The sequence below is a fragment of the Monodelphis domestica genome, chromosome 4 (genome assembly GCF_027887165.1).
Source record: "Monodelphis domestica isolate mMonDom1 chromosome 4, mMonDom1.pri, whole genome shotgun sequence".
In the NCBI taxonomy this organism is placed as follows: Eukaryota; Metazoa; Chordata; class Mammalia; order Didelphimorphia; family Didelphidae; genus Monodelphis; species Monodelphis domestica.
In genome coordinates, this window is record NC_077230.1 from 289,183,823 (window position 1) to 289,207,231 (window position 23,409).

General features: G+C 35.1%; 1 protein-coding gene across 2 annotated transcripts in view; it reads left to right on the forward strand.

Annotated features, from left to right (window-relative positions):
• PARP4 (poly(ADP-ribose) polymerase family member 4) overlaps nt 1-23,409 on the forward strand; it is a 115,504-nt gene that overhangs the window by 34,625 nt on the left and 57,470 nt on the right. For both annotated transcript variants that reach the window (XM_056794659.1, XM_056794660.1), the window contains exons 14-22: nt 575-734; nt 4,044-4,168; nt 10,936-11,067; nt 11,320-11,406; nt 13,917-14,081; nt 14,839-14,885; nt 15,488-15,566; nt 16,066-16,203; nt 22,986-23,181. In XM_056794659.1, the coding sequence (XP_056650637.1) occupies nt 575-734; nt 4,044-4,168; nt 10,936-11,067; nt 11,320-11,406; nt 13,917-14,081; nt 14,839-14,885; nt 15,488-15,566; nt 16,066-16,203; nt 22,986-23,181 (1,129 nt within the window). The remainder of the gene's footprint in view (nt 1-574; nt 735-4,043; nt 4,169-10,935; nt 11,068-11,319; nt 11,407-13,916; nt 14,082-14,838; nt 14,886-15,487; nt 15,567-16,065; nt 16,204-22,985; nt 23,182-23,409) is intronic.

Below are 23,409 nucleotides of genomic sequence, written 5' to 3' on the forward strand. Positions count from 1 at the left end.
AATTCCCAAGTGAGGAAATTCCCTGTGCCAGCATAGGTCAATACCTTCTCTGTAAATTCTCTTTTTTTCCCTATGTTTTAGTGATAATTTTTTTTACATCATCATAATTTCTCTCAGTATTCCTGTCTCTCTCCTTCCCAGGAAGCCTTCCCATATAAAAGTAATATTTTTGAAAGAAAAAATAATTAAAAAGTAAAAGAGAGGAAAAACTTAAATTCTTAGAGAATTATCTAGGTGTCCAGAGAAGTTAAGCCAGGATACATGTAAGAGGCAGGATTAGATCCCGGATCTTTCTGACTTCAGGGTCCCACTCTCTGTCCACTACTCCATGCTGCCTGGAAGGGAGTGTAATACAAAATTGGAAAGACAGGGTTTCATAAAATGGATTTCTTATGTGACCTTAACTTTCTGTATCCTCAGATTATTTCTGTCAATTATAGTCATGAAATCCACATCATCATAGGTTGACTATATTAACATCAAATTTTAAAGCTGCTTATATTTTTATGGAAACATCTGCTGCTGTAATTTTTTTCCCACCAATTTATTAAGGATTCTATTTTATTTGTCCTAGGATGATGAATTTGTTGTATACAAAACCAGTCAGATTAAAATGAAATACCTTGTTAAATTTTGCATTTCTGGGGACCGAGTAAAGGACTTTTCTCCTTGTGCTGTTACTGAGTGGGAGGAAAACAGACCTGAGCTTTTAAATGATCATACACAACTTGAAGGTAAGAGTCTCTTCTTTAGTTTAATGAATTCATTCTTTTTATTCAACACATTTACCAAGTGCTTATGTTTGATAATATATATATATAGAACAAAATCTTACTCCAAAGTCTCCTCATTGGGTGGAGGTAACCAAGATGTAGGCCAATGAAGTGCAAGCTTCTGCAATTCTACCATGCTGGAAAAACTTTGAGTATGGTCTTAGTGAAAGACTGTCAGCTTTAGGTCCAGGCTAGCTATATGTGGAGATGTTGAACACTACTAAATTGACCATTTTGGTGCTGAATTTCTTGGGCCATGGCAACCCACAAAACAAAGAAAAATATTAAATGGCCTCCAGCTTTATTTGACCTTTTTCCCCTTCTGCAGAGAGACCAGTGGGTACTGAAAAAATGGGGGGAAGAAATGCTAAGAATCAGAGTTTTTTAGACTTTAAATCATAATTGTCAGTACTGTCCAAGAGAGATCTTAGTCTGAAGTCAAAAAGTTAGTACTTCTGGAGGAAATGAATCATATCAATCTGAAGACAGAAAAAAGTTGTAGTTATATTGAAGGAATAGAGATAATGGCTTCTTTCTTCTTGGGGAGGCAAATAAAGGAATTGACAAAGGTTGCTTTATTATGTGTCCAAAAGAAAAAATATACATCATTTCATTAAGTATTTTCTCATCATATATATCACAGTACTCATAAGTATTTATAAAAAGACTAACATGAAAATAATTTCATTTATGTACTGATATTTGTAACATCTGTTGCAAAGGATGAAGAGGTAGAGATATTCTATGAAGATCCTTCTAAGGCTTTCCAAGTTAAATCAACATATATACTTTGATACTGTATTAGGGAATTACTTTGAGGGAGATGGTGATTGAAAGATCAGATTTGCCAACCTCCTCCCTTCCTTCCCTCCTTCCTCTTCTTCCCTCCTCTGTTTCTTTCCTCCCTCCTCCCTTCCCCCATCAATTAGTTCTACAGTTGGTATCACTGAAAATCGGCTCTGAGTGAGTATCTTGATATATCAGGCAGATAACTCTCTCTTTGATAACTTTAAGCAAAAGGGTTTTATTTAGAAGGGGAAAGGTAAAGAAGTTGAGGGGAGAGAGGGTTTGGGTTTCCCTAATCCTAAAATTACTCTTAAGTTGAAGGATAGTGAAATAGTCTAGATTTGGGAAAATGGCTAACAGTTTTGAAGATTTAGTCACTTGAGTCCTGTAGAGAGAAACCAGAGGGAGCAGGATCTTTCATCCTTACTCCTTTCTGTCCCAAGGGCAAAGAGACCAAGGTCCTCAGCTTGGCTGTTCCTTCTTCAACAGTCCTTCCTGGTCACCATTCCATTTAGAATGCTTTCCTTGGTTGACTGTTCTGCAGGTCTTGCTTCTCCAGCTCTGCTGCAAGTTTTTCCCATTCTCGCATCCACAATACTCAGATATTTCAACAAAGCTGGCAGTTGGAAGGTACCTTATTGTTGTTTAGTCATTTAGTTGTGTCCAACTCTGTGACTCCATGGGTTCTGCCCATAGGCTTTTCTTGGTAAAGATACTGGACTGATGTTGGAGTAGAAACGCAGAAGAAAAACATATGATTTATCACTTGTATATATCGGTATATGATTTGGGGTTTTGATTTTAAAATACTCTGTTACAAAAATGAATAATACAGAAATAGGTTGTAAGTGATAATACATGTATAAACCAGTGGAATTTCTTGTCATCTCTAGGAGAGAGAAAATGAGAGGGGAGGGAGAACATGAATCATATAACCTTAGAAAAATATTTTAGAAATAAATAAATTTTTAAAAAATAATTTTAAAAAAGATACTAGACTGATTTGCCATTTCCTTTTCCAGTGTGTTTTATAGAAGAGAAACTGATGTAAATAAAGGTTAAATGACTTTCCCAGGGTCATACAATCCCCTTTGGTGAATAAGATTTTTTCTTACAATCTGAGATTCACCCTTCCTCCAAGGGACAAGTTTTATAGAGCTATATAGATGATACAGAGTAAAATTCAAAAACTTATTGGTTGAAAGGGCTTGAGACAAGGCTGGGATAGCCAGTCATTTGGGTGAATAGGCAAGGAATAGATCATCTAAAGAGGTCATAGGAAAGGTGATTCCCTCTGTTGCACAACAGAGGAAGATGACAAAGGCCAGAAGCTTCATTTATTTGTGTGTGTATTTTCAGTAATATTTTAGTATTTAACCCTTTTTTGGTAAATTCATATGGGTCATTCAGTCATTCTATTGTCAGAATACCAACTACATGCCCAACATTAGGTAGGCTAAGCACTGAGGATGCAAAGACAAAAGGCAGTCCTTTTTCTCAAGATGCTCACAATTAAATGAGGGAAATAACATGAAAACCATGTGTGAAGGATATATGCGTAGGTACATACATATGTGTGTGTGTGTGTGTGTGTGTGTGTGTGTGTGTGTGTGTGATTGGAGATAATCATAGAGGAAAGTCTAGTATGAAGGGGGATCACAGCTAACATTTTAGCTGGGACATGAGGAAGCCAGGGAAGTTAGAAATTAGAACTGAAGAGATTCCAGTTGTGGGAAATAGCCAGAGAAAATATTTAGTCAGGAGATGGAGTATCTTGTGCTATTTTTATGTTTGCCATAAAATATAAGTTTATATATGTTGAGGCAGCTAGAGGGCTCAGTGGGTAGAACACTGGGCCTAGAGACAGAGACCTGAATTCAAATCTGTCTTCAGTCATATACTAGCCAGAGTAAGTAAGTCACTAAACTTCTATATGCTTAGGAGGCAGCTAGGTTACTCAGAAGATGGAGTATTGGGGGCAGCTGGGTAGCTCAGTGGATTGAGAACCAGGCCTAGAGACTGGAGGGTCCTAGGTTCAAATCTGGCCTCAGCCACTTCCTAGCTGTGTGACCCTGGGCAAGTCACTTGACCCCCATTGCTTAGCCCTTACCACTCTTCCTTCTTGGAGCCAATACACAGTATTGACTCCAAGACGGAAGGTAAGGGTTTAAAAAAAAAAAAAAGAAGATGGAGTATTGGACTTGAAATCAAGAAAACCTAAATTCAAATCCAACCTCAGACATTTAGTAGCTATGTGATTCTGGGCAAGTCATTTAACCTGTCTTTGCCTTAATCTATTGAAGGAAGAAATGGCAAACCACTCTAATATCTTTGCTATGGAGACACAGAGTTGAACACAACTAAAAGACTGAACAACAAATAAGTTTATAAGATTAAAGATAAATATCAAAGGGCTAGGTAAAAAAGGTTTTTGCTAAGCAAAGATACTTTTTAAGAACTAACAATTAAATTATTACTGTTTAGATTATACGTTACCAGATACTGACCCTTTCATCAACATAAAAGCTGGCCTTCAGGATGTCTCTGGGATTCCAATCCCTCTTGAAGAGATTCATATCAAGGGAAGGATAATGGACTTTGTAGCACAGGTATGGTTTATATTGTTGTACTGTATTTAATAAATAACTGCCCTCAAATAATCTAACATTAGAGATCCTTCGAATTTATTCCATTTTTGTGATCTCTTTGAAATACATACTTTTCTAAAAGTAAATTATTTTGTCTATAGTTACACACATTATTGGGTCCTGACACTAATTGCCTGAACTACAACTTTAAAAAATCTCTTAGGAAAATAATAGACTTAGGATCACATAATCATAGTCAGAGAATCTCAAGAGTTAGAAGATCCCTCAAATGCCATCTATGACTGACCATGAAACCCCCCTATTCTATCAATAACAAGTGATTATCCAACTTTTACTTGAAGACTTTCAGTTAGAGGAAACCCGTTACTTCCCAAGGCAGCCTATTTCATTATTAGACAGCTCTAATCTTAGGGCATTTTTCCTTAAATCAAACCTAAATCTGCCTCTGTGCAACTTCCACCTCTTACCTCTGGTTTGATTCACTGGGACCAATGTAAGGAATTAAATTTAGGGATTTGACTAAATATATGAGAATTCTAAAATAATATTGTGGTCACCAATTTAAAATATTATAGCTCAAGTCAAAATGACTTTTAATAGATTTATTTACAAAGAAGTGGAAAGAGTGAAAGTAGAGAAATGTAAAAAGAGGGTAGAGAAGATGACTAGCCTATCACACTAAATATTGCTTGGGTGCTCAGCTCAGCCCAGCAAGGCTTGTTAACCCTTGACTGGAGGACCTAGTATTCCATCCACATGGCCTTCTCCAAGAGGGGAAAGCCTCTCCAGAAGCCAGGAAAGGAAGGCCAGCTACTCACTCACACAAAAACGAAGGTCCTAAGTCAAAGCCAAGGTCCAAGTCCAAAGTCACCTCCAGGAGGCAGGGCACCAGCCAAAGCTCCAAGCTGAAGACTCAAGCCGAAGACCCCAAGCCAGAGAGGTTCAGGACCTTTTATAGTCCTTTTTTCCACATCACTTCCTTTCCCTTCCCCTCTTCACAGGGACCAATCACAGTTTCCAAATTCTCTAGTACTGCCCAGGGGGGGAAGTGTCTGTGGGATCCATCTCTCATCCTCTGAAGGTGTCAACTTTTATCAAAGGATTCACAAGTTTCTGATTAATTGGGTTAAAAGGGTGGAGCTCTCCAAGTAAGTGACTTGTGAATTACCTTATTTGATGGCTTACAAAGTGTTAAGTAGTAATTAAGTAGGGGTCTCTTGATTGATTAACTCAAAATAGACAAGGAGAATAAAGAATTCCCTTTTCACACCAAGCAGCACAAGTCTAAACCTCTTCTACCTAAAAGTCCTTCAGATAACTAAAAAATATTTATTAATTCCCCAATTAGGGGAATTAATTCCCCATTAGGACCTTCTCTTTTCTAATCTAAACTTCTATAATCCTTCAACTGATTCTTCTATGGTGTGGTCTCTCCAATCCTATCACAAACTCTGTTTGCTCTCTGCTGGACATATTCTAGTTTGTCTAAGTCATTCTAAATATGAATTTACAGATGTGACAAAAATGCCTTCTATGGATTCATCCAAGTCATTGACAGAAATATCAAGCCTTACAAGATCAAGTGCAGATCATTGGATTATCCTAGGGATCTTCCTCCAGACTGGCTTCACCTTGTTTATGATTAGGCTTTTAGTTCAATAACTGAGCCATTTCTGAGTCTAATAGTACTGTCATCCAACCTTCATCTTTCCATATTATCCAGAAGTCTAGTAGTGGGAGATACTTTTTGAATACTCTACTGAAAATATATTATATCAACTTCAATTATTTTAACTTTTTAATATATATTCAAAATGTATGAGTTTGGGGAGGGGAATGGAGTGGTTTATTTTGAACAGTCACTGAGAACTCAAGAAAGAGCCAATTAATGGTTCATGACACTCACACAATTTAATATCAGGTTGATGACCATTTGTCATCAGAGAGGTAGTGACCTGCATTGCATATTTTGTTATAAGTTGATAAGACTTCTGCTATAGAGAAATTTGCCCCTAAATTATTGACACTTCAATATTTCAGGTAACTGTGTGTTTTTGTTATAGGTACTCCCACTATACTATAGAGATTGTAGCCCTTTTATAACTTAATAAGCAATCTTTTGTGAGTTGTCATGCTGAAAAACTCATCACCCAGCAACCAGCCTAGTAATGAGTCTGTCTCCACTAAACTAGGCTTTCCCTCAGATGTCAAACATCTAGTCCAGAGGCCCCCAAACTTTTTACACAGGAGCCAGTTCATTGTCCTTCAGACCATTGGAGGGCTGGACTATGAAAAACTAACCTTAACCCTAACGGGGCAGCAGTATATACAGTGCAGAATCCCCTCCCCCAGATTGCCGCTCACCATGCTGACGTCTTCCATTGTACAGCCACATAATCCTTTGCGCAGTGCCTCGTTTTAAGGTGCCACTCAAAGGATTATGTCACCAGAAGTAGTGCTGTATGTGAGCGATGCCATGCTTTGCAGTGCTGCCACATATAGTGCTCCTCTCACCACCAATGAAAGAGGTGCCCCTTCTGGAAGTGCAGTGGGGGCCAGATACATGGCCTCAGGGGACTGTATGTGGCCTGCAGGCCATAGTTTGGGGACCCCTGATCTATTCCATTGCTAGGCTTAAAGTCTTTCCAACTTGGAAAGATCTACCAGTGTTTGTGTTCTGCTGTTCTTGCCTTTGGGAGCCCAGGGTCACCTCTGTGTCATAATGAAGCATTGGAAAAAAGGACTTCAGTAGAGGAAGTTACTCATACTTTAAAAGAAAACAAAAAAAAAACCTTTTAGTTGAATTTATGGCTGGGCTGGGCTTCCAGCCCATAGACTGCCCTTGACCTACAAACAGAAACTCTACAATCATGCAACTTTGTGCTTTCCCTGTGCATTTTTTCTCTAAGCTAGAGATATTTCTTCTTGGAATGAGATCAGTATTTGTATCTTGTTAATTTTATGGCCTCTGCCAAGGTTATATGACTTATTCTGAAATGAAAGGAACTGAGATGCCAAGTAACTTGGCAACTTACTTTTCAACCTTGCTACATCATCAGAAATTGGTGCAATTTCTGTCCTAGCAAAAGTACTTTTTTCTACCATTATGAAAAAAATTATCAAGCAGCTAATTAAGAGAACCACGCAGGTGTAGTTCCTGACCTTTTTGAGTTTGTAATCAAGGACACAATAGCACAAATACATATACATAAGAAACATACAAAATAGAACAACTACATTAAACCTAAGTTGTGAGTGGTTCATTGGCAAAGCACATCCAACAAATACAGGTTTCAAGTAAGTATTTTGTGTGCGTGTGTGTGTGTGTGTACAGTGCAAGGGTGAATATCAGAAAAAGTAACCATGAGTGTTCTAAATGTAGCCTTTACTAGAAGTTCTCATTCTTAGTAGGATAAACTGTGGACTAGGTGGTAAAACAGTTGGCCTTTGTTTGAAGCCCTCTAGATTATTTCTCTTTTTGAAAACCAGGGCCATGTTTTCCCATCTCAGGTGAATGTTGTGATGATAAGTTTAGAGCTGGAATATTGGGGTTTTTTTTCCTGTTCCCCACTGAGCTATCTTTTCTTTAAAAAGGCTTTATTAATGCCCTTATCTTTCTTTTTTTAGCCATCCCTATTACTTCCCAGTGATTCCCTCATTTGCTAAATGAACCTTTTTTAGAACAATTAAGTACAGTCAAGCAAAATAAATCAACAAATTGGCCAAATCTAAAAATGTATGCCCTTTTCAGGCCTGTAGTTTAACACTTCTCTGCCAAAAGGCAGGAGGCAGGTTTTACTATCAGACCTTTAGAGTCCTGTTAAGTCACTTCAGTGATCAAAATTCTGAAATCTTTCAATATTGTTTTCCTTGATCTTATTGTGACCATTAAGTGAAATATCCTTCTTGCTCTTATCTTACTTCATTTTGTATCAATTCATACAAATATTCCCAAGTTTCTCTAAATTCTTAATATTCAACATAGCATATAATATCCTATTACATTCACATCCCAATTTGACCAACCATTCCTAAATCAATGGACATATACTTTGTCAGTCAATAAATATTTATTAAACACCTTCTATGTGCCAGTCACTGCACTATGTGCTGGAGTTACAGAAAAAGGCAAAAGACAGTCCCTGCTTTCCTTCCAGTTTTTTACAACTACAAAAAAATTCTTCCATAAATATTTTTTCATGTGGCTCCTTTACTCCATATTTAATTTCTTTATTTTACAAATACCTATTAGTGGTATCGGGGCAGCTAATTGGCACAGTGGATGGAGTGCCATACCTATAATCAGGAAGATTTGAGTTCAAATCTGGTCTCAGTCTGTTTTAGCTATGTGACCCTGGGCAAATCACTTAACTCTATTTGTATCTGTAAAATGAGCTGGAGAAGGAAATGACAAACCACATCATTATCTTTGCCATGAAAACCCCAAATGTGGTCATGAAGAGTCAGACACACCTGAAATGTGTAAACAACAATTATCACCAGATCAGAGGATGTACATTTTAGTGACTTTTAGGGATATAATTCCAAATGCTTTCCCAAAATGGTTGGACAGATTGTCTCCTGCAGTGCATTTAGTATGGCTGTTTTCCTACAGCCTCTCCAGTATTTATTTGTCTCTTCTTGTCTTTCGTGTTTCTTTTCATCTTTCCCAGTCAGGTAGATATAAAGAAGAGAACTTCAGACTTGTTTTAATTTGCAGTTCTCTTATTATTAGAGATTTGGAGCATTCCTTAATATGGACAATGATAATTTACATTTTTTTCCTTGTAAAATTTTCTTTTCATATATTTTGACCCTCATAAATTTTCAGAGATCAAGGATGGCAGCTCAGACATGACACCCCTCTGTTCTTTTAGCACTCTTAATGTAGTTTGTGCAGATTTGGTGACTTGTACTCATTAATGAAAGCTGGATGTGTTCTAGTCATCTCCTCACATTTCTTGGTACAAGATATTTTAGGCTAACTGTCTTTTAAGGAACCCTAAGAGTTTCATGGGGGTATATTTTACTATACTACATAATAGACTTGGGCATCAGATATTTTAATGAAATTGCTGATATAAAAAAATTTGAAGTTGGTATTACCATTTGTTTTTGGTAGGGGGAGTTCCCTCACCTGGAGTTCTCTCCATGAAATTACATATCTAACAAAAAAAAAATTACTGTTTGTTTCTACTGTGATGAAACTAGGAGTAATATTAATAAGAAATATGAATTGTCTTATAATTCATCACATTTATTACAAAATTCCATTTGTGTTTAATATGACTAATAATTATATTTTAATGTTTTCAATGCTTACCCTCCCCTATCAGAGATAATTGATTATAGAACAATATAAATTTCCCCCCTTGTCATTTGTAATGTGTACAGACACACACATATATATATGCATACTAAATAATTACAATTTGAATGCTTGAAGTTTCTTTGCTTTAAAATTTTTTTTTCTATGACTTAAAGATTGAAAATCTCCTTGAGCAATAGGTAGCAATTGTAGATTTATTAGTAGATTGACCTTTCCAATTATCATGAAAGTAATCTTAGAATGATAGGCTTTAAAGTTAGAACCGTAAAGCTCACCTAGTTTAAGCTTATCATTTTATAAATGCAGAAACTGACACTCAAAGATGTGAATTGTTTTGACCAGTTCACATCAGTTCTAGCAAGTGGCAGAGCCCTGGCTTTCCTTTACAATGCTTTTTCTTTAAAAAAAAAAGTTTGTTAATACAGTTAGTATTTACTCTCATTTCTAAATTCCTCCCCTCCCCTTATATTTTAATCTCCCTCTTGTGACAAAGAAAATCAAGCTGCACATGACTGTATACACTTATAATCTCTGCCTGAAGCTAGCAAGTCACTTGAGTTCAGGAGTTCTTAGCTGCAAAAGAGCTAAAGCCAATCTGTACTAAGATTGTCTGTTCTAAGCCCAATCCCAATATGACAGGGTAGGGGGAATGTCAATCTTCTATATAAGGGTCCAACTTGCTGTCCAACTGGTCAGAAAGAAAGCAGGGCAAAGCTTCCCTGGTGATAAGCATTTGGGTCAATGCACTTGCAGACTGGACAAGATAGGGAGACCCAGACTCAAAACCAAACCAAAACATTGAACAAACATATTTGTTCTAGTAACTATATTTGACAGTATATACAATGTTCAAAGCTAGTCATCTACTGCCTCTCTGTAGTGAAAAAGGTTTGATTCATTATCTGTTTTCTAGATCTTTGTCAATTTTACATTTAATCAGACTTCAATTCATTTTTTTTCCCAAAAGCCTTACTTTTTTTAGCATTGGTTCTGAGTATCATTTCCAAGGCAGAAGGGTGGTAAGGGCTAGGCAACTGGGGTTAAGTGAATTTCCCAGATTAACACAGATTTCAGCCTAAGACCTCCTATCTCCAGGCCTGTCTCTATCTACTGAGCAAACTAGCTGCCTCTAGTTCAATTCATTTTAAGCTATTTTCACACTCACACACACACACACACACAGACACACACACACACAAGAGTACTTTTCCCCACTATAACGTTGTATTAGTTTTATGGGGATATGGCATGTGTTTCAGACCCTGCATTGCAAATGTCAGCCCTCAGTCTACAGGGCCTACAAGAAAACTAAGACACATGACACAACTACTACCGGTACAGCTTAAATCCCAAATACCCAAAGTTTGTGTCAGCAGCTTTTCACAGAAATATTTTTGATAGCATTTTATTAACCAAGTGAAACTTGTTCTATTTCCAGATCATTGTTTTTCAAACATATACCAATAAGAGTCATCTGCCTATTGAAACAAAGTTTGTCTTTCCCTTGGATGACAAAGCAGCTGTGTGTGGATTTGAAGCTTTCATAAATGGCAAACATATAATAGGAGAGGTAAAGGATAATGAATTTATACTCATCTGTTCTTTCTCTCTGCTGACCTACTCTTTTATTGGTCTCATGTAATGGTTTTATGAAGAATGATTTTACATGTAATGGCTACTTTTCAAGTTTGCATTCATTTAGACTTTTTTTTTCATTTCTGAAATGTACATTTCCAGGATTTGAATTTGAATAATTAGCTGTACTATATGAAATAATGAAGTTACTATATGTATCATGACATTTTAACATGCTCTTTTCTAGGTTAAAGAAAAGGAAGAAGCCCATCAGGAGTACAGAGAAGCCATCAAACAAGGTCACGGAGCTTACTTGATGGATCAGGACACTCCTGTATGGCATGCTATTAATTTGTTAGTTTCCATGTTAATCAGAGTTAGAAAAAAGTTTTAAAATCTTTAATATATATAATACCCACTATAAAGTAAAAATTAAAAATATATGTAATCCCCACTATCAAGTGAAAATTAAAAATATTTTCTACTATCAGAGAGAAACCTTGCCTAGGAATTCAGCATGTCCAGTACTCTTTGGCATGTCATTTGCATCTCTGAATCAGTTACGGAATGTAGACTTTGACAATAGTGAATTCTTTCTTACTTTACATGAATTAATATTTTATAATCTAAGTTTAAATTTATCTTGGATTTAGACCCCGTCAACTTCCAAAAGTATGTAAAGAAAATTATAAGATAAAGATGATCAAATTGGTGTTATTATAAAGCTAAATGAAAAATAAGAGAAATAATGTTTTTGCTATATGGACCATGTAGTTTAATGACTAGGGTTCTAATGTTAATTGAAATCAGAATGACTAAGAGTCCACTCTTACGTCTCCACTGTAATTTTGTGGCAAGTTGGATGTATGAAAAACAAACGGAAAATTTGAGTATGGAAAAAATAATATTCTAATAATCAAGTTTCTGAGAAGTGAAATGCAATAGTGGAAAGAATTGGACCTTGAAGTCAGGAAAATCTGGATTCAAGGTTGGCCCCTGACAAATAATACTTTTATAAAACCTTGGGAAAGGGACTTAATGTCTCAGTGTACTCAGGCAAGCCATGAAGACAAAAGTTGACAGACAAGTTTCCTATTTGTATCTTCTTCTATGGAATTCTCTAAATTGTCCAGTGAAGTCTGGTCTGGGCAAAAATCTCTAGTAAACAGATGATCAGAAAACCAGATTGTTAGAAAATCAGAATCTTTTCTATGGTTTAAGCATTCTGACCAGATGTGATCAAAACTTTGCAGAGGCAAAATATACACATTGATCTTCCCTTTGGAAGTTGAGATTATGTGAATCCACTAACATCAGCAGTGTGTACTGAACCCAGCTCTACAGGACAAGTCTAGTTCTTTCTAAGGAATGAAATTTCTGGGCTTCATAGTCCAGGTTTCAAAAGAAGGTTTCAAAAACCATGTTAACTAGAAACACAAAATAATCACATTTTATGGCTACAAAGAATGATATTCAATGGATTTTGATTTGAGGAGGAGTCCTCAACTTCACTAGAATTTGGGGAGGGTGGATTTTACCCACAGAGATAGGAAGATTAGTTTTATTGTTTAGCGGGAATATATTTGCATCAAGCTTCATATGTAAGACAAGATTTTATAATTGATTGATAGGAAACTTTGGGTGTGAAGAATATTAGGCAAGATTCTCTATAACAGAGAATGCTAATTAAGATCTAGATCCTAATCATAAATTTTATTTTGATTTATCTGAAGACTACCCAAAGGGAATTTCCTATTTATCTTTAGGACCACAAAAGCAAAAAGACTGCTTTGAATTGATTGAATGCAGTACAATTTTCCTGTTCATGTAGGGAGTTGTTGGAGTTGTTAGCCACTGGAATTATAATGGGTCTTCATTATGACTATGAATTTGTAAATTTGTCTATTGGTGGGTGGGCTAACTCAGCAAGGTATGGTGATTTCCATCCTGAAGACCTTGTTGAAAAAAAAATACTGTTATCAACCAACATCTTTGCTTCCTTGATAATGAAAAGTAATTGTGGAGCACTAAAGAATCTGAGAATGATTTTAAATTAATTCCTTCATAGGAGGTAAATCAGATTGTAAATTTACCAATGTAAGTGGATTATGCTAACAAGTAATTGTCTTTTATTGTTCCTCATTATAAGTAACCTTATAGAGAATAAAAGAATCTCAAGATTTAGGAGTCTCTGATATTGTTTAGTCCAACTCAAATATTAAAAGAAGTTTCCTCACAATGTACCCAATAGGACTTAAATAGGTGTAGTAAGGTGTAGTAGTAGTTCTACTGTCTAGTTGTAGTGCTTGTAGGACCTCTGAAGAATCAACAGTATGAGGGAGTGAGAAAGGGAAGGAGGAAGATATTTCTCAATCATTGACCAGACTCTCCCATTTCAGTTAATATTTCCTTTTCTCCATTAAAAAAAAAGTAAAATTTTAATACAGCAAGTAGATTCACCAAAGGTCAAAGCAAGGTCTTGATCTAGGCTAAAAAACCTACAAAGATTTTGGCAACCTGGAAAGACTTCATGTAGAGGCCTGTGTGTGTTATCTAAGAATCAACCTATTCTAAGTTCAGAAAGGCTTAAGTCTACATTGGCAGGTAATGAATTTCTTGGCTACAATAATTTATTAAGGCATAGAAGGGATCACAGGATCACAGCCTGAGTTGATGGAAGGAGTGCCAGCCTCAGCAAAATTATGAATCTTCAAAATGAGCTTTAACACTATCCCCAGTTTCCTATCTTTATTATTTGAATTAGTTATTAATGTAGACCATTAAATGGTGACCTTCAACTAGATAAGTCTTAGATTTGCAAAACATATAATGCTTCCATTTCAGGACGTCTTTACTGTGAGCATTGGAAACTTACCGCCTCAGGCCAAAGTTCTTATCAAAATTACCTATATCACTGAGCTCAGTTTTCATCATGGATGTGCCAGCTTCTTCATGCCTGCTACTGTAGTACCATGGCAACAGGACAAAGTGTTAAATGAAAATTTGCAGGTTTGTGTATTAACATTACATTATGCATTATAGTTTCTTTAGATTTGTAGCTTTAAAATTAATTATCAAAAGAAATCGAATGTCCTTGTTATAAATAGGTAAATGTTTCCTAATGTTTTTGGCATAAATAGGTAATGGTTCCTATTTAGTATGCATGTTAATGAGAAAAATAAGAAAAAAATATATTTAGTTTCTCTGTTTTAGATATCAATAGCAATTAGATGCAGCCAGATAGCAATTAGATGCAGCCAGATAGCACAGCAGAGAGAGTACCCATCCTGAAGTCAGGAAGACCTGATTTCAAATCCTACCTAAAGGCACTTAGCTGTTTTTTTGGCCCCAGCCAAGCATTTAACCTGTTTACCTCAGTTTTTACATCTGTGAAATAGAAATGATATCATCTAACTCCCAGAGTTGTGAGAATCAAATGAGATAATAATTGTAGTGTTTAACATATTAGTAAGTACTACATAAATGTTGGCTGTTGGTTGCTAGTTCAATAACTTTTCTGAGTACATTACTTAATAATTAATTGAACTGACAGTGACTTACTCTTCAAATGGAAAATGCATGATGTTTGCAAACCATAGAAATATTTCAGATGTGCAAAGTTGCAAACTAACAGCATTATTTATGTTGCAATAATTCATTGATGTGAATATATTCAGTGACTTAACATTTACTTTATATACCCATTGTTGTATTAGACCCACCCTGAAACTTCATGAATACATGATGATATTCTTATTTTTCACAGGATACAGTAGAGAAAGTTTGCATTAAGGAAGTAGGAATGCAGCAACGGTAAGTAACTGAAATTTAAAACTTTAATATGTCATGGCTGAATTTAGTGGACATTAGTATCATATTTTAAAGTTCCATTTGAAATGTCATATATACACATAAGTATAATACAAGGTAGAGTGTCATTGGGACAAAGAAGAGGACCAGGAGGTTCTAGTAAAATTTTAGGGGAGAGAGAATACTTTCACATGAAGAAAATCAGGTAAAATCCTGCAAAAGTGGTGGCAACTCAGCTGATCTGAGAGAGTGATGAAAAGGATGTATTCTAGGCAAGGGAGATGGTCTGTGCAAATTCTTAGAGGGTGTGATCAATACATAAGCATTTATTAAACACTTATTAGGTGCTAAGCAGTGTGCCCTTAGGTGATGCAAACCCAAAAATGAAATAATAATTGCCTTCAAGGAGCTTGCATTCAATAGGAGACAAATTGTACTTATAAGTTTATTCAAAATAAATACAAGATAATTTGAAGGATGCTACAGCTAGCATATAAAATCTGGGGAACAATTTGTGGTTTCTTTTGTTTAAAATACAGAGTATGTGAAGGGAACTAGTATCTCTTTGCATATTAAATTGAGATTCTTTTTTTCATATTTGATAGATTCTTTTTAAATATGTCGATTGAGATGCCACATGTAATTGAGTTAATTACCAGTGATACACATAAACTCAAAATAAAGGTATGTAAATCTTTCTCTTTAAAACTTAATTATCATTATTTTGAAATGTCATTATTTTGAAAATAATTTCATATTTTTAAAAATGTTGCCATCAGTCAAGGTTATTCATAAGAATTTTTAAATTGTAAAATTTATAAGATATGATAAAATGCTATATGTGACTGATATATGTTGGACCAACTTAGATAATTCAAGGAAAGACATATTAGAGGACAATCTGTATCTACTATTATCTACCTTATGACTTAATAAGTGTCCTTTTCCAGTTTGGTTTGACTTTGTAGATGTATACAAATTTTGAACTTCATTATATGTCTGAATGTGACTGAAATCAAACACTTACCCTAAGAATTCATATCTTTCAAGTGATCAGAAACCCATAATGTTAGAATTTATTTTTTAACTCTTCTTTAAACTATGCTTTGAAAAATATATATGCTACAGTTACTGGCAAGAATGGAAAATGTTCAATTAATTTTTTTTTCCTTTTGTCATATAGAAAACGGACTGCAAAGCTGTTATCAGCACCTTGGATAACAGTTCCTTAGACAGCAAAGGCTTTTCTCTCCAGATTCATATAGGAGATGCTTACCTCCCAAGAATGTGGGTTGAAAAGCATCCAAACAAGAAAAGTGAGGTAAATCCCTTTTTAATGGAAAAAAATATGACTATCAACCAATTTAATTGTTTAAGAAACATTTTGGAAGAAAAATGACCAAGTCCATTCCAGTTTCATTTGAATTCATTGTCAGTTGGCACCATTACAGATAATCGAATACAAAAATCAACAACCTTATGCTTGCTGAACAATTTTTTTTATAATTATTACATGGCTTTGTGTAATGGACAAAAGAATATTAACTAATAAATTGATATCTACCTAAAGGGAAATCTCTAGAATAGTAACACAGTTGGCCTAGTTCAGTTAAAATTTTTTTTTATCAGTAACTAAATTGAAATGATGAAGACACAGATGATGTATTTTTCAAATTTATACGTGAAATGAAACTATGAGGGATAAATAATACAGGAGCTAAAAATATCAACAGATTAGAATGGTGCTGAGAAGAACTTAAGCTTAGAAAATGAAACTGAAGAGAGGTCAATGCAAAGGTCTATTTTGAGAAAAAAATCTCAATTGCACAAAGGATTAAAAAACATGACTATGTAGCAATTGATATGAAAAAGAACTGAGGATTTTTGTAAACTGCAAGGTAAAAGTGAATCAATTGAGTGAAGTGGCTTCCAGAAGAGCTAATGTGATCTACTACATTAATAGAAGGATATTGTTGAGAGCGAGAAAAATGATAATGCCACTGGACTCTTCCCTGATCAGACTATATCCAAAATATTGTAATCAATTCTGGTAGTAGATTTTAAATAGACATAAGCAAGTCAGATCAAAGAAACCAAAATGGTGAAGGAACTTGAAATAATTCCATAAAATGATTCATCAAAGGACTGAGGATGTTTAGACTAAAGAAAAGAAAACTTTTCCAAAGATGTACTCTATTTGTCTTTAAAAAATATTTTTAAAGAATTGGAAGAATGTAGAAGTGCAACTAGTTTTGTGGTGTTTATCCCAGAGTAGTAATTACAAAGAGGTCAACTTCACTAACTAATATTAGAAAGATCTGCGTAATAATTAGAGCTGTTCAAAAACTAAGGGGACTAAGTTCTCTATCACTAGATGTCTTCCAGTGGAGACTGGTTGATCACTTGTCAAAACTATTGTATAAGGGTTACCTGTTTTGAATAGGGATTAGGCTAGATATCCATTGAAGCCCCTTTTAGTTTTAAAATTCTGTGGTTCTATTCTTTGACCTTGCAGCATTTCTCTACCCCTCTCCACAAGCATGTCATTGGAAAGTTTGTCAAATAACTTTACCAAAATCTTTGCCTATTACATTCTCCTGTTCCATGATCAGTCTTATAATCCTATGCATTAAACATGGAAATGAAATTAGGATGAGCTGCTCTGTTCTTGTTGAACTGATTCTAACTGATAATGATTAATTATCCATTCTTTAACTGAGAGCTTGTCTATAATACATTGTAGAAAAATAAAAAATAAAAAAGTAAATAACACATTATAGAGGTTTATCTGAAATTACTCAGACTTATTGTTCTATAGTTTGAAAAAAAATTCTTCCTTGTTTTTTAAATCAGGAAAATTTCCAAGCTTTAGTTCCATTTTCTTTTTTCTGAATAGGCAGTCTTTTTTTTAATGTTTACTTGTATAATTAATACTCTGTGTGTTCTGATTCCAAAGCAAAAGAGCGATAAGGGATAGGTAAATGGGGGTTAAGTGACTTTCCCAAGGTCACACAGCTATGAAGTATCTAATTCTAGATTTGAACACAGGACCTCTCATCTCTAGACCTGGCTCTCAATCTACTGAGCCACCTAGTTATCCTATAGGTCAGTTTTATTGTCCTTCATTCCCCCTACACAACTCTCATTCCCCTTGAGATCTTCACCCAAATAACTCAACTATATTTCTCTTTCAAGTTAATGGCTTCCACATAGGTATGCATATTCTTAATATATAGTGTTATTCCACCTCACCTTTTATCCATTCTGTCCCTTTTCAAAACTGAATTTTTATTGAGATCTTGTATTTTTTGCATCACCAGTATTTTTCCTAGTGACCCTCTTCTTCCTACTCCCAGAAGGTTTTCCTGTAAAACAGATAATAGTTAATCCATTCCTCTCAAATAAGATATGTCTTTGTTTCTGTTTCCATTTGAATTAAATACTTAAATTATTTGGTTTTCTCTTGCCTCCTTTTTTTCTTCCAAGTTCTCAGCCTCTTTGACCCATTCCTCTGTTGTTTCAAAACTGTTGACAATATCTTTCATTTCCTGCTGTGATATTTGACGTTGACTTCTGTCATGGAGGATAATTGAATTTCTCTGCTAACAAGCCCTAAAACCAGCAGAAGCAAATGGTATAGAATGTTCGGTTGTTGGCCTTCAGTAATCTTATCACAAGTCTTCTATTTGTGACAAGTTTCTGCTCCTCAATTTTCTAACCTGTCAAGATAATTTTGAATCCATTTTTCAGTTATCTACTATGGTTGATTGTCTTTTCAGATTCTGTGTCATCTGCAGAACTGATAAGTATGTGCTGCTGGAGACTGACAAATTATTGACAGAAGCCAAGCATTAAGCTTTGTGGCCTCCCTCATTGGCTTTTTTCTGGGCTGACAATGATTACGAGTCACCATTCTTTGGGTGCGATTGTTTAACTCCATAAATCCATCTAATTTATTATAACCTAGCCCTTATTTTTCCATCTAATCCACTAAGATAATATAAAAGATTTTTGTCAAATGATTTTTAAAAAATCAAATATACCATGCCTGTGGCATTCTTCTGACTTAGCAAGTCTACTAAAAAAACAGAAGGGCATTATGGAATTCCTCACAACATGTAGACTAATTAAACAATTGCATGTTAGATATGTCTGACTCTTTTGACCTCAGTACTGACTCTTTGAAGGAGGGAAAAAAAATAAGGTATGGATGGTGTGTTTGAAGTCAAGGACATAGATTCATCCCCAGCTCTGCCATTTATTCCATTTGTTATCAGAGCCAAGTCACTTGAATTCTGAGTCTTAGTCATTTCATCTGTAAAATGAAGGCATTGGACTGGATGACTTCCAAAGTCCTTTCCCATTCTTAATTTATCTTTGTGTGAAGATACTAATTTAATTACTGTGATAGAACACATTCTCATCCTGTCTCTGCTTTGTTGTCAAGTCATTTTTCAGTCATGTCTGACTCTTGATCCCATTTAAGATTTTCTTAGGAGAAATACTGGATTGGTTTTCCATTTACATCTCCAATTTATTTTACAGATGAGGAAACTTGAGTTAAGTGACTTGCCCAGTCACACAGCTTAATAAGTTTCTGATGCCACATTTGAACTCACAAAGGTGAGCGTTCCTGATTTTAGGGCCAACACTTTATTGACTGTGCCACCTAGGTGCCTATTTGACACAGTGCTTTACACATAGTAGACATTCAGTAAATATTTGTTCAGTTGAATTAAATCGAATTACATTATTAGTAACATGAGAAGTTTGGATTCACCTTTAGTTAATTTTTACTCAACTATAAAAGATCAGGTAATCAGTAAAATTCCTTCTATTCTAAATCCTGTGATTCCTTTGACTGAATGATTTCTAATCTTTTCTATTTCTAAAATTCAGTAAGGTTGTGGGAGACTCTCTTGATATTAAAGGGGAAATTGCAAAGGTGTTTTTGGTTGTTTCTTTTTTTTTAACCAATTAACATTAGGCAGTTATCTCTTGTTCCAAGAAACTCCTTTCATAATACTTAAATAAATAACTAGATTTTAGAACTGGAAAGAAACTAACAGACCCTATAGCCCAACTCCCTCATTTTATTTATTTTTCAAAATTTATTGGTAATTTTTGTTTTCAAATCATAGTCATTTCTGGAGATACCAAGTCACTCAGTGAGCCTTTTCTTATAACAAAGGAAACAACCTGAGCAAAACCATTGGAGCCAGGAGCCACATGGCAAATGCTTAATTCCCCATCTGTAGTCGCCTATTTCTCCAAGGAACATGAGGAGTCATGCTTCCATAACTTTTCTCCTAGGCCTAGACTATACATTGTAGTTACACAGCACTTGGATTTGTTTTATTGTTCTTTTTCTTAAAAATTATTTATTTATTTACTTAGAATTTTTTTCCATGGTTACATGATTCATGATTTATCCCTTCTTTCTTCCCTCCCCCTCCTGGAGCTGGTGAGCAATTCCACTGGGTTATACATGTATCATTGCTTAAAACCTATTTCCATGTTATCCATATTTGCAATAGAGTGATTTTTTAAAATGCCAATCATATCCCCATTGAGCCATGTGATCAATCATATATTTTTCTTCTTTGTTTCTGCTCCCACAGTTCTTTCTCTGGATGTAGATAGCATTCTTTCTCATAAGTTTCTCTGAATTGTCCTGGATCATTGCATTGCTGCTAGTAGAGAAGTCCATTATGTTTGATTGTGCCAAAGTATATATCAGTCTCTGTGTACAATGTTTTCCTGGTTCTACTCTTTCACTCTGCATCAATTCTTGTAGGTCTTTTCGGTTCACATGCTTTTCAGCACAATAGTATTCTATCACCATCAGATACCACAATTTGTTCAGCCATTCCCCAATCAATGGACACCCCCTAATTTTCCATTTTTTTTGCCACCACAAAGAGCGTGGCTATAAATATTTTTGTACAAGTATTTTTCCTTATTATCTTTTTGGGATACAAACTCAATCATGGTATGACTGGATCAAGGGGCAAGAATTCTTTTTAAAGGCCTTTGGGCATAGTTCCAAATTGCCTTCCAGGATGGTTTGACCAATTCACAACTCCACCAGCAATGAATTAGTGTCCCAATTTTGCCACATCCCCTCCAACATTTATCACTTTCTTTTGTTGCCATATTGGCCAGTCTGCTAAATGTGAGGTAGTACCTCAAAGTTGTTTTAATTTGCAGTTCTCTAATCATGAGGGATTTAGAATACTTTTTCATGTGATTATTGATAGTTTTTATTTCATCTTAGAACTGCCTATTCATATCCTTTGACCATTTGTCGATTGGGGAATGGCTTGACTTTTAGTAAATTTGATTTCATTCCTTATATATTTGGGGAATTAAACCTTTATTAGAGAGTTTTGTTATAAAGATGTTCTCTAAGTTTGTTGCTTTTCTTCTAATTTTTGGTTTTGTTTTGTTTGTACAAAACTTTTTAATTTGATGTAATCAAAATCATTCATTTTACATTTTGTAATGTTCTTTACCTCTTGCTTAGTCTTAAATGCCTTCCTTTCCCACAGATCTGACAGATATACTATTCTATGTTCACCTAATTTATTTATGACTTCATTCCATATATTTAAGTCATTTACCCATTTTGAATTTATCTTGATATAGGATATTGTTCTTTTTAGTCATATAATTGTGATCATTGTATCTGTTGCTTACCTGGTTCTAGTTGCTTCCCTCAGAACCAGTTTGTATATCTTCCCATGTTTTTTTTCTGAATTCTTCTACATCATTTCTTGCAGTACAATAATATTCCATTACATTAATCCATGAACATGCATTTGTTAAACAGTTATCATGTGCCAAGTACTGTGGAAAGTTCTAGAGATACAAAGCAAAAAGCAAAAACAAAACCCAGGCTATGTAGGCCCTCTATTATTTTTTCTTTTCTTTTCTTTTCTTTTCTTTTCTTTTCTTTTCTTTTCTTTTCTTTTCTTTTCTTTTCTTTTCTTTTCTTCCTTCCTTCCTTCCTTCCTTCCTTCCTTTCTTCCTTCCTTCCTTCCTTCCTTCCTTCCTTCCTTCCTTCTTTCCTTCCTTCCTTCCTTCCTTCCTTCCTTCCTTCCTTCCTTCCTTCCTTCTTTCCTTCTTTCCTTCTCTCTCTCTCTCTCTCTCTCTCTCTCTCTCTCTCTCTCTCTCTCTCTCTCTCTCTCTCTCTCTCTCTCTCTCTCTTTCTTTCTTCTCAAAAAGATCTCTTTTATGCTTCTTCTCTCTCCCTCAGTGGGCAAAAACTCTACCAAATATGCATAGTTAAGGAAAACAAATTTCCAAATTGGCCACATCCAAAAATTGTAGTGTCATTCTGTACCTTAAATTCACCTCTGTACTAAATCCATCACCTCTAATTCAGAAAGCAGCTTACATGCTTTTTCCTTAGGCCTCTGAATCATGGTTGGTCATTGTTGTATTGGTTAGAACTCTTAATTTAATCAAAGTTCTTTTTCTTTACAATGTTGTTATTGCATAAATTGTTCTCCTGATCTTTGTTACTTCACACTTCTATATTTATTGTGTTCTTTATGTCACCCAAGTTAATTTTGCCTTCATTTTAGAACTTAAAACTGGAATTGTCAGTCTTTTAAAATGAAATTTTATGGACCAATAACTTAAGTAGCTCAAATGAGGTCAGGAAGAGTCAGATGCAACTGAAAATCAAACAAATTACTAATATTATTTAAGGGCATTTAAGTAGCTCAGCGGATGGAAAATTGGATTTTGAATCAGGAGAATGAATCTTCGTGAGTTCAAATCTAGCTTTAGACACTTACTTGACCTGGCCAAGACATTTCATTCTGCTTCAATTCCTCATCTGTAAAACGAGCTAGAGAAAGGAATGGCAAACCACTTCAATATCTTTTCCAAGAAAATCCTACATGGGGTCATGGAGAGTCAGACACAACTCAAAATGACTAAATGATGATGACAACTACCTCAAGAAGCAAATTTAAAATTATTTTAATTTTTAAATGGAAGACCAACTGAAAGTCATAATAAAGACTTCATTTCCAGTTGAGGTTATAGGATACATTTACTACATTTCAGCTATTGTCTCCTTTTTCCTTCTAGGCCTGTATGCTTGTATTCCATCCAGATTTTAGTACCGAACTACCTGAAAGGTCACAGACTAGTGAAGTTATTATTTGTCTGGATTGCTCCAATTCTATGGAGGGCTCAGAATTTCTACAAGCAAAGCAGATTGCCTTACATGCTCTGTCTCTAGTCCATGAGAAGCAAAAAGTAAACATTATCAAGTTTGGTACAAGTAAGTTTTCTGTTATTGTAGGCTACTCTCTAACAGTATGACTTTCTAAACTTAATCTGTAATCTGAAAAGGAAGGGCATGAATTGCTTTGACAAGAAAAGCCACAAGAGAAAACTGCCTAAGTATTAAGTGACCAATTGTGTGCTACCTTGAGAGGTCCTGGGCTCCTTGTCCCTGGAGGTTTTTAGCAGAAGCAGGATAACTAGATTTGGAGTATGTCATAGAGAA